Here is a 15,621-nt window from a genome sequence, read left to right as displayed (position 1 = left end):
GAGAAGCATTTCGGTGCTGATACGTACAAAATGTGTGTACATGTGAAGAAGTTCAATAGGTAATTACTCACTAATCTGTCACATCTCTCACTGCATCAATGTGTCATATGCTTAAACTTTGCTCCAGCAAGAACCCTAACGTAGGAGGTCACTTTTTAATATAAAGATCCAAGGAATGGTTCTTTATATACGTTGCATAAAAGAACTATTTTTTGTTCTCCTAAAGAAGCTTATGATTGATTGATGTTTATTTTTGTTTGTCCCGGAAATGAAGGCACCAAGGTGGAAAAAGCACCAGGGTTAGATTCAAATTGCTTAAAGATCAAACTCTTGCTATAGTAATGAGAGGATTATTTGACAGAAAGCACGAACTGTGATTTTCTCCATTTATCTAGCTGGTGGATTATTCCTTGCTTGTTCTGGCCGTTGATATTCATTTGAAACGGATAATAAAAGCAGCACTGCAGTGACCAGAGAGACCAGACACCTGTTCCAAAGACAAGAGTGACAGCAACAACTGGCTGTCCTTCAGACAGCAAGAACTGAGAAAGGAGTAAGCTGATGCAAAGGACAACATCAGCAGATCTACGGATACCCTCATCATCTGATACAAAATTATATAGAATAATTATTGTGTTTGTGACATGGTGAACTATCACTTTGATACATTGTTAGTCCCTAAGAGTTCCTAAAGCAATTACTACACTCTTCCCACTGCTTTTATGAGAAACAGATATTCATTTAGATGCTTCTCTGGAGATCAGAGCATTCATTTGTGTCTAAAGTTACTGTAGCCAGCTTCAGGTCCTCATGTGTTTCTGCATGTTCCTGTCGCCACGAAACAACAATGTATGTCTCTGGGTCTCAATTTGCAACCCATCCCCATGCCTCCCTGCTTCATTTGCTCTTATTTTGCTACAGTGTGGTTCACAAGCTTGCTAGATTCCAGAAAAAAACCCTCACCCACACACTATACTGTGCACAAAGCAACACATTTTGAAACAGATTGGAAGAGGAAGAGGATCCAGTGTGTCATCAAAGGAAAAGTTCCTGTGAAAAGTGTCACCGTATCACCTTGTTGTTACTCCAGTGTAGACAATTGAACTCTCTCCCTCATCACCCCTTGCTAACATTATGACAGAAAGCACAAACCCATGCTTTAATGTCAAGCAGTTAGGGTGATGTTAGTACATTCAAAGCACATTCCTTCACGCCTAGGTTTCAATGAGAACACTTCCTGCATAGCTAAAAAGAACAGTCCTTTCCCACATTAAGGCCACAAGGTGAAAGCAACAGTCCTTCACCTTGTAGCACCAAAGCAGTGCCTTGAATGGTAAAATAGGTGTCAGTGAGGGCGGAGTTGATGGGAGGACGAGTTGCTTGTCGTTTTTAAGGGCTACTTGCGAATAAAATAGATCTACTGTGGTCTACGTGATTCTGTGGCTATTTATGGTTCATGGGAGGTGACGTACTTTAAAATCAAAGAAATCTTAGAGGTTCTAAGATGCCATTTTAACTGCAGACATGTTATTAAGTTCTTATAAATATTATGACTGCGCCTTCTTCGTATACGCTCAGATGTTATGGTTGGTTGTTGTCACTCAGCATCGTCCAGCTGTTTGTTTTAGTTTTCTGGTAAAACTTAGACACAACGAGCTCCACAGAGATATTATTTGCACAATATGGGAATTACAACAAGCGCTAATAGACATCCACAGGGGTGGATGATGCTCAGGAGAGGAACAGTGGGTAGGAGAGTTAATGACAGGGATGTCAGGGTCATAGTTTTATGCCATATTGGGCTTAGATAAAAATACTCTACATCCACTTATGAATGTGTTTTGTAGCAAAAAATAATCTAATACATGTCTGCAAACAAATGCAAAGCATAAATGCAGGCAGCGTTTCTATGATCTACAGAACAATTCTGTTGTATGATGTATTGCAAAGACTGATAAAGGAAATCGGGTGACAATGTTCATACATCAAAAAACGATGTGGTGACCTTGTTTCCAGTAAAACTGGAAATCCTGAAAAAATATTGAGAAAAATAAAGCTTGCCACATCTCTTAACTGTAAAAGGTCGCAAGATAGTTGCTTTTAGCGTAAGTCAAGTTTGCTGTTCTCTCAACTTTTTGTTAAACATTACTAACATACTCATACCCCAAAGTCTATGGTTACAAACTGATGATAATGGGTTGTAACAGGAATCTGTCAATAGAATTTGGGAAGGGGAAAAAATTTGCTTGAATGAATGACTGGGTCAAATCCAATATACATCTGGTGAGTAGTCATTTTATCCCATACAAGTATTGAATTTGAACAGCGACTAGCTATGAAGGAAGTCCGTCCTGCCTTGGGCTCCTGTCTTTACAAATATGTGGAATTAGTTTAGACTAATTTCAATTGCTCAAAGAGAACATTTGAGACGTGAGCTGTTTCACATGTTTTCACCAATCCATACACACACCAGCTGTTTCTTGATGAGTGGCAGACACAGGTGGATCGGTGTTAAGACTCTTTTTCTTTATGTTGCTTGGTTCTTTATTGGTTCAGCTGTGCAGGTCAACAGCACTCACTTTGTTTTACAGACAGACAGTTGCCTTTTATTGGAATCTGCTACAAGTTTTTGAATTATCGTCATTGGCTGGTGTTAGCAGCTGCTCTGAGAGCCATTCCCTCAACACAAGACCATCATTTTTGTAGAAAGTGTTGCTAAAGGCAGGTGTTTTGAGTAAGGAAATTTGAAACGCATTTATGTGATACTGAATTTTGTTTTGTTTTGCGACCACAGAGACAGTCATCCCCCAATTGAAAAAATTCTGCAAAAACGGAGAAATTCAAAACAGTTAGTTTTTTATAACAGTTTATTTTTAGTCGAGGGATGCAATCATGTGACCCATTCAGCTAAAAACAAACCATTTTATAGCCTCATGTTATCCACAGCAGTAACTCAACCTGTTCACCTCTTAAGTAATGGTATAGGGCAGATAGATTACAGAAACCCTGACTCCCGGATTTATTATATCTTCTAAAATCTTCTATTTTATGCATAAACACATTATGATTGGCATGATGAAAGTCTGCGGCACCATACCGCTGACACTTCATGTGTCATGTATGCAGCATCTTGCAGTCTCAAGCCAATGCACTGTAAGGATGTTACATGTTTATTCTCAGAGGTAATTCATTTTCTTCTTCTTGTCTCTCATCACATATTTCTTCCCATTCTGTAGCGTCCTGGTATGCCATCAGGACCACGGATGCCCCATCAGGGGGCGCCAATGGGTCCTCCAGGCCCACCATATGGAGGAAACTCTGCTGTTCGGCCTGGGCTCACCAACCCGGCAGTGGAGTCCAACCGCAAGCGTCCCGCACCCTCACAACAACACATCCAGCAGCAGCAGCAGCAACAACAGCAGCAAACAGGACAGAACAGAAACAGGAAGTGAGTGTCATAACTTACACAATTTGTCTGAAAACACAGATAAATACGGCATAATCTGGTACACCCTGATATATGTCTCTATGACTACTAATGCCTGATTGTAGCCTTGAAACTGTTACCAAGACAACAGAGGAGTTATCTGTTACCGCAGCAACGGCTCAGGGCAGTTGCTTTATCTGTAGGCATTAGTCAGTGAAGGCTTATTCACGTACCACTATGGTGTCTGCAAAGGTGACCTGGAAATAATTGTGCAATTAGTTTGACTCCTGTTTAATATATAATTATTAGCGCTTACCTATCCATGCAAGAAAGTACTTGTAAAACATGGAGGGATTCAAGGATCCATCGTATAGCTTTGTGTAATCATATTAGACTGTGCTACATTATCTAAGATAGCATGAATGACTCTAAGTGTTAGAAAAGCCACAACCTGGAACATGAATTACGTGCTCATATTGTTCATATCAATTTGCCTACTAAAATTGCAGTGGTGTGTCTCCTAAAAACCTTTTAAAAAAAAGTGAGCTTTAAATTCTACTTATTTGTTACACTGATAAAATTGTTACAGAGTTTAAAAATGCCAACCTGCTTCTTGAGAATGTGTATCTTGAGAAGGAATTAATTAGGTTATATCCAAAGGCAACTAGCTAGCTATCTTTTTTGTCGTTTTTTCTGTTTTTTTTGGGTTTTTTCCTTCCACTATTCTTTTCACTCGTGGAAGATTAGCAGGAAAAACACTAGCTTTTTCCCCACTAGCTGTTTCAGGCTGAAAAAGCTAAACTGTATTAGTTTGAAAGCATGTGAGAGTGTGATTAAAAAGGAAAGAGTATTTTGTTAACATGTAAATATTTAATCACACCTCATCTCCTACAAGTTCATCGGTGTTCATACAGTCAGTGTTTATTCATGCTAGTAACTGGAGCTGTTTTGATAACAGTGAAAAAGCACAATTTACTCACTTTTTTGATCGCTTATTGGTAGCTGTATGAGACATTTTCATTTCGCCTGCGTCATGAAGTTGCAAATTTGAAGGAGGACCATTTGGGACAAGGCCTTAGTTTTTTTACTTTAACCTCATGCGTAACCCATAAGAATAGTGACCACCTCAGAGAAATATATAAATGTCTCTTTCCCGTTAGCAGTTTAGAGCCGAGTTTACATGAATAATTGGTAAAGTGAAGGCTTGTCACAGAGAAGTAAGCGTAGCGTGTACTGAACCCGAGACTACCTGCAGGAAGTGGTGTGAATTCAGTTGCACTGGAACTGTACTGAGATCCCAATGAATGTCATCGAATCTCGTAATCGGGTCTTGTTCAGGAAGTAAAGTAACCTTTGTATGCGTTTTATCTGATGATGACATAATTAGTTTCCACAACACACTTGAAGCATAAGTGACAGAGGAACACTGTGGGACACCGAATAGGTGAGAAGCCGTGAAAATAATAATAAATCATAAAACATGGTGAAATGCATTGTGTTCTCCATATGTGTTTGTGATGCTGAAAGATGAACACAAATGCACTGGAGTTCACTGGATTTTAACAGAATCGAATGAGCCTGAATCCAGACCAACACTGGACATTTACACTTGTATTCAGACCACAACAAATGTGCCCAGTGTGAAAACCACCTTAGTCATACCTGACTTTCATATGGTGCTGTTCCATTTTATACTCATTACTGTACTTCTTTCTTGTATATTCTCCCACTCCCAGTGAAAATAATAATTGTTTGTTAATAATCATCTGATATCGAACTGCTAGCTTCCAAAAGTGATATGAATGCACCATGTAATTATTCACTGCTATCGTTGGTAACCGTTTTTCAATAAAGGATATTGAACAGAGCTGTAAAGTTAATGATAACAGTTAACAACACCGCCGTAATGAATTGTCATAAGGTTTTTCACAGGTTATATCATAGCATAACTGATAAAACTACTTGTGTTTTATTTGACTAATATTTAAATTTGTTTGAAGATCTGAAACATTAAAGTGTGACAAACGTGCAAAAAAATATAAAAAATCAGGAAGGGGGCAAATACTTTTCGCACCATTCAACAATATATGATCATTTTCGTATTCATCAACCCATTCTGTGAAGATGTATACCATGTGGATAGGGTCGCTATCATCCTTAAACAGACACCATAAGATGAAGCAGATCAACTGGAATAATTTTGTAAGTTATGTAATATTAACACTTTAGCTTTCATCTTCAGCTACAGTCATCTAAGTCCCACATTAACTACTATATAAATATTATTTCCTTTTGAAACATTAGACATCTAGACCTAGTTTAAAACTTCATACACAGAAAATACCTACATACGCTAAAAAACACAGATCAATGATGACCCAATGTACTGTTTTTTAAATCATGCACAAGATTTTTCCTTGCATTTAATACAAACGTACGTAGGCGTTCCAGAGCTTTACATAGTCTACAGTCTATAGTTCATCTCGATCTCTACAACCTTTCATATGCACTCAGGTCCTCTAGTTCTACATCTGTTTCAAACACTGTTCCTTCGGTGGAATCTCATTAAGTTTTATGACCTCCAAACTCTTGATCTGTCTGTCACATTTTATCTCTTCTTTCAAAGCTAAATTGAAAACCGCCCCCACTCAATACTAATATCTTTCACCATCCTTTTTATATCTATAATATCTATTATCCCTATATAGTAATAATGCTGTACTTTTTTCATCTCACCAGTTTGCCAGTATCAGTTTACGTTTTGTGGAACAGTCCCAGACGACGTATTATACACTATTTATACACTTTTTACTAAAAGCATGTACCCAAGCAACGCAAAAATGATGTCAAAAGCACGCAGTGTGACGACACAACTTATGGTGAATTTTAAAATCTTTAAAAATAAATGGCACAATGTGAGTTAATTTAAACATTTGCCAGATCAAGTCCTGTTGTAACGAGTTACGGTGTTTCCCCTTTAAGAGCGGTGTTTATATATATTTTTCAGTTCCCCTTTAAGTATGTCCACATGTGCCAAATATGCACACTTTAGATGAATGCCGCAATCTGATGCTACATCTCGTTATTTTTTCATTTACTTATTTTACATAAGTTTTATTGTTAAGTAACACGTATCCCACGGTTACAATAAATCCGTTTTAAGGGATGCGTTTGTGAGTTTTCTGTTATTTTGAAATGATTAAAGTTGTAAAGTTATCCCTTTCCTTACAAAAGTGTGTTACACTATCTATTGGAGTGTTTTCAGCTATTCTGAGAATTTTTCTCATCCAGTATCAGACTGGTAGCCCAGCCCCCTTTTCACTACGTCAACAAAGCTGCGAGTGCTGAGTGAATGTGAAGTGTTTAACATTCCACGCTTTTTTTTCTGTGAATAAATGCATCATTTGGTAGCTGAAGTGCAAGGCTTCTTGTTCTTGTTAAATTTTCACTGTAAACACACTATCCGCACTATATTACATAATGGCATAGAACAGTGAATAAGTATGTGAATTGACAGGCACCTTTAACGTCTTCGATTGTGCTTGATGTTCCAGTCACCATTTACTGCTGTTTCCAGTCGCCTACATTTTATCATGTTAGGGTATCTGTTACTTATTCGTTGACTCATTCTGTCTGTCTCACTTTTTCTCCCTCTACTTCTCTACTTATGTTCCCTCAGTTTAACTGATCCACTCACACTCACCTCTAGCATGCAATTAGCATTCATTAGTAGCATCTGTATTCTAGTTGCATTCGGTGCGAGTGAAAGAGTGTACGTTATTTCTGATTGGCTGACTGGTGTTGCTCAAATGTCCAACACCTCAAATTGAACTAGAGAAAATGCACATTTTTGGCTGGAAATAAAACAGATTTGTCATTTGATTGGTTAAAGTTGCTAGGCATCCAGGAAAGATTGGACACGTTGAAGCATTTAATCATCTACCAGTTTTTACCTACAATATAAATGTAGGTTTATCACTTTCCTCTACGACTTCTACGACTTTTGCATGTGCAATCAGGTCCTTTTGGTTTTTTGAACTGTTTTAAATTGATTGTAACAGCAGCATAACAGTGGAAATGAGAGAATGTAGTATGTGGTAACTCATTACGACAGAATTTAAAAAGGAGGAATTCAATGTCCTTTGTGATGTTACCATAGCAACAATTATTTAATCGGAACCATATTGCACTGATATGTGTTGAAGATATGTGTGTTTTTTGGTGCTTGGTAAATTTGTTTGTTGTTGTTTTTTTAATGATTCTAAGGATCATCCTTTAAATCGCTGGTTGCAAGCGCGGCAATGTCCACCAAAAACGCTTCTCTATTTGTTTGGTCCATTCATAAGCTGTTATGTCTAACATACAGTATGTGATTGTGTGTATGTTATACAAAGCTCATGGTCTTGGACCTTCTGCATATCTCAACATTTGTTGGTTTGCTTGAGTAGAGGGTGTATGATCATACGGGCTAGCCTTCACTCGCCACACTCATCAGTGGTTATTGGGGGTCTATGACCATGTCCTTGGTTCACCGGTTATCCTTCTTTGGACACTCAGATCAGACCCTCAGATCCTTACCCTTTTTTTACCTGCCCATTTTCCAGCTTCCAACCCATCAACTTTGAGACCTGACTGTTCAATTACTGCTTAATGTATCCTACTTCTTGACAAGTACCATTGTAACAAGATATTCAGTGTTACTCACTCCAGCCTATCAGTGGGTTTAATGTTATGGCTGATCAGTGTATTTACTAGGTATAATTTTGTTTTGAATTATTATAATCGAATCAGATCTACATCCGTGCAAATGGGTTGGTCAACCTTTTACATGATTCAGCTAGAAAACTATATGCTATTTTTTATTAATATATTTTAAGGTTTGTTCATTGGGTTGTGCGGACTTTCACACCTAGACCAAAAAAAAAAGTCAGTAGTCTCTAATCAAGTCCCATTCAAATTCCGTCGACTCGTAGGAAGCCGGTGGGATATCCTGGAGCCAGTGAGATGCCAGGGAGACAGATGGACATGAGAGAGGCCCAATCAGATCCCACACTCGGATCAAAGTAGGAGTTGATTCTGCTGCATGATAGATTCTCGTGCGCTTTTTGAACCTACCCATGACCCAAGCCTTCCCAACTGATCCCCACAACACCCCAACCCCAGCATCCACCCACTGACACCAAACTCGTTTGCGTATTCCTTAACAAGCATTTTGCACCTCACCCCTGAAAACAGGTTTTAAAGTGAAATCAGACTTTTTTTTATAAAAAAGAAATAAATAAGGTTTTTATACTTTTAGTTCAAACAGATTTTTTAGAAAGAAGATTCTGTAATGTTTGTTTTTTTGCATCAGTTATCCTGTTTCGGAGTTTTTATGCATGGATGTGCATGATGTGCTGCATGGCATGATGGGAAATGTAGTTCCAGACCAAACTATAATACAGAGACTTGACCCATCTCCTATAGTGACTATTCAACAGTGTTCCCATGAGTCACTTGAAATGGCTTTAAATAAGGGTTCTGAGTTCTTCTCTGACTTTGTGCTAGAAGATCTGCTCTACAACTTATTTTTTTTCTAAATAAGCGCTCTGCTGAATGAAGGGTCCACTTCTGACAGTGCACAGCATGGTCCTGTTTGCGTGTGTGTGTGTGTTTTCTCTCTCTGCTGTTGTTTAGAATGTCTTTTGAACCCACCCTCCTAGAGCGATTGAGAGAAACGTTTCATTCGGAGTGCTAAAATGACTTTTCACAGCAAAGAAGGGATGTAGCGAGGGAGGCAAATGTATTTGATGGCCCTCATGTTCATAGCAGAATCAAATACGTCCACACCAGTAAAGTGATGAACATACACTTAATTTCACTCAAGGTCCTGCATAGGAAATGTTTGCCAGGTTCCACATTGTGAATCTGTCTGTGTCGCTCTGCCAGCCGTCTCTGTGCCCGTGTTGGCGGACACCATCTGGGCTGGAATCACTAACACACACACACACATACACACACACAGCACCAGCATTCTTGCATCCTGGGCCAGCCCTAGAATTTTAGCAGATGTCCCGGGTGCTACACTATCGGTCTCCATAGTAACATCTCATCCCCCCTCCTCGTTGTGTCCTTCTCTCTGTCTCTTCTTTCTCCCTCTTTTCTGCAGCACCAAGAGGAGGAAAATGGCTGATAAGATTCTTCCACAAAGGGTGAGTTCTCTGATGTTGACATTATCTCTGTAGGGTGTGTGTGTGTGTTTAAGAAAGAGAGAGCGAGAGAGAGAGAGAGAAAGAGCTTGTGTATGAGGGAATGCTTGGCTGTGCAGTGTCGCTGAGACACCGTATATAATTTTGTGATGCTGATCATGTCATGTTATGTGATAGGTGTTACTCATTGCCAAGAAAGAGACAGAAAAAAGGGTTAGGGGCAGCTGTGTACACGTAGCTGGACAGGATTCAAACTTAAATGTACGGATGACACCTTCTCCAAAATGACATTTATATTCAGGGCAGAGAGTCAGGAGTCCACAGGTGTATCAGGGAGAGCTGTAACCCAAATACTGTGATGGAGACTCAAAACTCCCAGAGCAGGCTGCAGGTGTGTGTACACCAGCGGTAGCATTCAGTTTCCACACTACACAAACTGACACTCTCTGTTTTTAATCTGTATCCTGTTATTAGGTTAACCAAGCATGGGACATGAGTGCTAAAAAACCAGTGAGTGTCTGTGTGTGTTTTAAACATAGACCACAGGGGTTACAGCTACGTGTCTTACTCATTCCTGTGAGTGAGTGTGAGTGGGAGTTTTTATCAGACCTGTATACATAGATAGGGTAGAACCAGAGACGCCAGTCGCATTACTCATAGTCCGAGTACTCACTTCTCTTCTTTCTTCCTGTCTCTGGAGAAAGAGAAAGAGAGAGAGATTGGTGCAGTGTCTGAATCCATGGATCTGTGCCCAGTATGGAGTGAAGCTTTTGGCACACACGTCCTCGAACCATCTGTGTGTGTGCATGATAATGTGGCACTGGAGGGTTTGCTGTGGATTCTTGGCAGATAGCAAACACTTAACAGCATACCATTAAACACTACTGCAGCAATCATTTCAGTGTTTATTTGAATCCCAGACTGACACAGAGAGAGAGAGAGCAGGCGGATAAGCATGCGTTTGAAAAGGCAGAGCGATTAAACATGAAACTAAGGAAGAAGTCTTTGCCCAGATAGAAACTTTTGGGTTTAAACTCATATTAAACATCTCCACCCAGTCATGATTGTGTTGTTGAGGGTATTTTCTACTTTCTGCTTCTGCTCTTCTTGCATTGTATCAAGACACAGTAGTCAACAGAGTAGCTAATATAAAGGTTTCATTATAAACGCAGTGGGGTTTTATGTTCTAATGACTTTTATCTTCCCTCTCAGATTCGTGAGTTAGTCCCAGAGTCCCAGGCTTATATGGACCTGCTGGCCTTTGAGCGCAAACTGGACCAAACCATAATGCGCAAGCGGGTGGACATTCAAGAAGCACTGAAAAGACCCATGAAGGTTAGTCATGACAAATACATTCTGCCCTTATCGTACAGTGTAATGGCTTATACCAGAAATTCCCTGGTATATTCTTTAAAAAAGTTTTATTATTGCTAGACGATTTTTTTCCAAGATTGTTAGATTTCAGATCGACCACTTCCCTTAAGCCTTCTCAGCAAACAATAATAGGTGGCAATGCAATGCAGTGTGAAATACTGGCACCGTGCCCCTTTCTAATTTTATTTTATTTTTTCGTTCACAGCAAAAGCGCAAACTGCGACTCTACATCTCCAACACCTTCAACCCAGCCAAGCCTGACGCAGAGGACTCCGACGGCAGCATTGCATCCTGGGAGCTACGGGTGGAGGGAAAGTTACTTGACGATGTGAGTCAGTGGGTTTACAAAGCACGGTTACGTTCATGCGTTTTAGCTTTGGCTCTCCGGTAGCAGGTGTGGTACAGATTATTAACTAACATCAGCAAATCATGTAAGAGCATAATTAGTGAAGTGCCCATGGAGATTTTCATTCCGGTCCTCATGGGTTTTCAGCCGGTCCACACTTTTGGCTTCAAACTCATTTCTCTTGAGCTGTGAAATGAAGGCTGTAGAATCATGTGAGGTTGGAAGTGAACATGAAAAATGTAGATTTGCTGGTGGTTCATGAGAACTGCATTGAAAGTCTCTGCTTTATAAAGCTCTCTAAGCAACTTTACATCATTCTTGAACAGCATTTACAACGGAGTTGACCGCAAGACATAAATATAGCAAGTTTTACAAAACGCTCTTTAATGCATTAACAGAACGGTGTCTGTGATTCAGAGTAATACCATCAGCAGCATTAAGTCCAGCTGTTGAGAGCTCCATATAGCTGCCATTTATATGCAAGTGCTGGGAAAAAGGGTCAGGTGATTTCCAGCAGATGGCAATTATTTTATTAGCTGCTCTGCTGCAAGTACAGCCTACATCATAAAGGTTAAGCAGTTAGTTATCAATCAGAAGGAACATGGAAGATGATGCATACACTGAGATAGTTTGAGTGCTGCTTTTTCCAAAATAACTGAATCAATTAAGAGTCAAGAAAAATGGCAGGGACCTACGGGCCAGATACTGTAGATTCAGGATTAGGGGACGTACACAATGTTGAACTGTGCTGCTTTGGCATCACAGCCAGGAATCTAAATATGGACAGTCTCACCTCCACTCTTTGTTGATAAGCTGCTTCTTTATACAATACCATTAAAGACTGTTGCCATGGGACACCATGCGCTTTGATGGCTGACCTAAGGGTGCAGATACAAACTGGTAGATAAGATTCTTATATTCTAAGAATGCATTCATATAAATTATGGTTCTAAATTATTATGATAAATTATTATCTCTAATCATAAGAATATTGGGGATATTTATATTATTTATGAAATATTTTAACATGCTTCAATTTTTGTTCAAGCCATATCAATGGAAAATAATACATCTTGAGTGCAGGTAGCATTGCAGTTTGGAAAAACTGAGAAAAATATTGTGACGTCTATTTCCCTTATATATGCCAAGAGACAGGAGAATATGGGCCAAAACAACTGAGAATAAATGACTAAAAGTAAAAATTTAAATAAGGTTCATGTCTCCATTCAGTCTCATTTTATGTGGATACTTTCAGGTGTGTGTGTGTGTGTGTGTGTGTGTGTGTGTGTGTGTGTGTGTGTGTGTGTGTGTGTGTGTGTGTGTGTGTGTGTGTGTGTGTGTGTGTGTGTGTGTGTGTGTGTGTGTGTGTGTGTGTGTGTGTGTCTTCCGCTTTTCAGAAAAATATTACATATCAAAATGAGGTTCTTTCTCTTCAGATGGAGGAAAATTGATTTTGTGCAAATCTTTTATTCTATAATCCATCCATTTATCATCAGTCTGTTAGAATTCGATCTGTCCTGAAACGTAGTCAGAGATTCCGAATAGCTCTATTTTATATTCCTTAGTTGAGTTAAATTTCCAGTTCCTATTTAAAATGTTAGATAGGAAAAGTGCAGCAGAGACCCTGACATCAATGGCTCTTTAGAGGAGCAGGAGAAGATTTTAACTAGTTCATTTATAATCCCAATTGACATACAGAATGTCTCACAACTGGACAAAGATGAGGTATAGACTGTGTAGTGTATAAAGCCAAATGATAAAATGTTCTATGGAACTGTACTAGATGCTGAAGGCCGAGCATATTATACTCAGCATGTAGCTTTGAAGAGAGGACGTAGAATGTAGAAGGCGAGATTTAACCAAACCATTGATGAGAAGCTGGAGTACAGGATCATATGAACACATAGTCATACGTATAAACTCATCGTTTCTCGAAATCTCAAAAACAGCATTTCTGTAAAATCAAGAGAAGGTACTGCTATCGTAGATTTGGTATTCAGTCCGAAGACTACAGTGATGATAACTGGTACATTTGGTAAAGTCTGTATGTTTTCCAGCTTTCCCTTTTCCAATCGGAAAGTGCATTGTATCTGTAGTGTTATAAATAGTGCTAGGCTCTCCCAAGAGGTTATGGGAGGAATCTTTGTAATAATATACACCTATGTTTCATGAGAGCTGTTTCCATTTTTTGTCCTTAATAAAGTAAAAAAAAAAAAACATACCAGTTGGCAAGGCAGATGGTATATTTATTTAGACATCACAAGTACAGACTTCACAATTCATAAAGATACTAAGACGACGTACAGTATACAACATACTGAGACTCATTCATTCGTAGCTGACAAATCATCATTATTTTATTTACTCATAGACCTTTGGGAAATTTATCAGTGCATATACTAGGAAATTCATGCGGAATAATAATTTTTGAGATCATGTACGTCATTTTTGTGTAGCTTATGTTAACTAATATGTAGCTTATAGTAGGATTTTCTATGTAGTTTCTTTCCAGTGCTGTGTGTAGAGCTGTTCAGACTTGCATGCCGGTCCATGAGCCAATGTCAACACAAGATGTGGAGGAACCGAAAGAACCGAAAACTGCAGCTCATGTGCTGTTGTCGGAGTGACCTCATAGCCTTTAAATGGCAGCTATGTGTGTTTTAGCATGGTGAGGTTAAAATTTTTTGGATCGGCTCCAAGTTTCCGCCACTGCAATATGCTCCACTTACCAATGAGGTCATTCTTCTGCTCCTGTGCAAACATTAACAGTTAGATCCATCTGAATTTCTGTCGCTATATCATGCACCAAAGACAGACTAGGGTATGATATTGTTTTACTATGGAAAGGACAACAAAACATGCTCTGAAAATTCATCCTCTCCTTTCAGCCATAAACAAGTATATTGTTTAGTCTCCGAATATGGTTTCCGTGTTGGCCAGTGATTCCCTTCAGCGGTTGCTTGTTTTGCTTGGATACTGAGGTGGGTGATGGGTTTACCAAAAAAGAAGTAGCCAAAATGCCTGAATGTCTAGCCAAGTGTTTAAGCAAAACGGTCTTCTGTAACCACACAAATGGAAACAGTAGTCGACGATGACAGTTTTATACAGTAGCACTGCACTTTGGTTGGAATGGAATGATATCATTGTTGAAAAAAAAGTTCACCACGCCTAAGGTTTATACTGGAAAAGATCAAATATGCATTTCCAATATGACATATGAACACACTGCTCATTAACACACATTTTCTTGGTTCTTTCCAGCCAGGAAAAGTGAAAAGGAAGTTTTCATCCTTCTTTAAGAGCCTGGTGATTGAGCTGGACAAAGATCTATATGGACCAGACAACCACCTAGTGGAGGTGAGTTTTCAGTCTACTGTTGTCTCCAAGGGATCTCTATTGTTTATAGAATTGAATGTTAGTGTTAAATACACGTTAAATACAATAAGCACATGGTTCATGGTTAGTCAGTACAGCTGCCTTCAACTTTAGCAGATTCAACTGCACTGACATATTTATTTACAGATGTGCAGACAGATTTTAGTCCAGAGGTTCACACCTGTTTATAGTTATGATAAAACCGCAGAATAGTTCCGGGCATAGTAGTTTAGTTTGTATGAAAATATTTCATACAAACGTTCAAACATTCATAATGTTTGCTGGCCCCCTGGTGTTCAAATCAGTTGCCTGGAAAACCTGTCATGTTCCTGTCATCTTTTGCTAGCTGACTAATTTTTCTGATGAACTGTAAATACATGTGAATAGATACAGTCACTGAATAGATCATTAACAGGCTAGTACACAAGTAAGCATGTTATTTACCTCACAATAAATATTTGCTCACGTACACAACATGGTAATAGCACCATTTTAAACCGTTATCTAGCCCAATTTCAGCTAATGCTTGCAAAATATTCTATATGGCCAAAAGTTGGTGGCCGCCTATCACACGCATATGTGCTTCTTGTACATCTTATTCCAGATTTATTATCTACTTTGTTTTTATAATTAATTTCCATTATTCTGGGATGATTATTCTATTACATTTTGGAGTGTACCTGTGGGGATTTGTGTTTATTCAGCTACAAGAGCATTAGTGAGCTCAGACACTGATGTACGGTGAGGAGGTCTGGGGTCTGGTCAATGTTCCAGTTCATCCCAATGGTGTTTAGTGGGGTTGAGGTCAGAGCTCTGTGCAGGACACTCAAGTTCTTCCACTCCGACCATGTCTTCACGGAGCTTGCTTTGTGCACAGGGGCATTGTCAGGCTGGAACAGGTTTAAGCTACT

The 15,621-nt window shown here is 39.1% G+C and overlaps 1 protein-coding gene across 5 annotated transcripts in view; it reads left to right on the top strand.

Annotated features, from left to right (window-relative positions):
* smarcd3b (SWI/SNF related, matrix associated, actin dependent regulator of chromatin, subfamily d, member 3b) overlaps positions 1-15,621 on the top strand; it is a 46,341-nt gene that overhangs the window by 22,919 nt on the left and 7,801 nt on the right. For 3 of the 5 annotated variants that reach the window (XM_060874132.1, XM_060874131.1, XM_060874130.1), the window contains exons 2-7: positions 3,237-3,448; positions 8,401-8,490; positions 9,576-9,618; positions 10,828-10,950; positions 11,195-11,317; positions 14,597-14,692. In XM_060874132.1, the coding sequence (XP_060730115.1) occupies positions 3,237-3,448; positions 8,401-8,490; positions 9,576-9,618; positions 10,828-10,950; positions 11,195-11,317; positions 14,597-14,692 (687 nt within the window). The remainder of the gene's footprint in view (positions 1-3,236; positions 3,449-8,400; positions 8,491-9,575; positions 9,619-10,827; positions 10,951-11,194; positions 11,318-14,596; positions 14,693-15,621) is intronic. The other 2 variants (XM_060874134.1, XM_060874133.1) reach the window with 1 other exon arrangement.

The sequence above is a fragment of the Tachysurus vachellii genome, chromosome 7 (genome assembly GCF_030014155.1).
Source record: "Tachysurus vachellii isolate PV-2020 chromosome 7, HZAU_Pvac_v1, whole genome shotgun sequence".
NCBI lineage: Eukaryota > Metazoa > Chordata > Actinopteri > Siluriformes > Bagridae > Tachysurus > Tachysurus vachellii.
The sequence above is the reverse complement of the archived record's forward strand: the minus strand, read 5'-3'. Positions and strand labels throughout refer to the sequence as shown.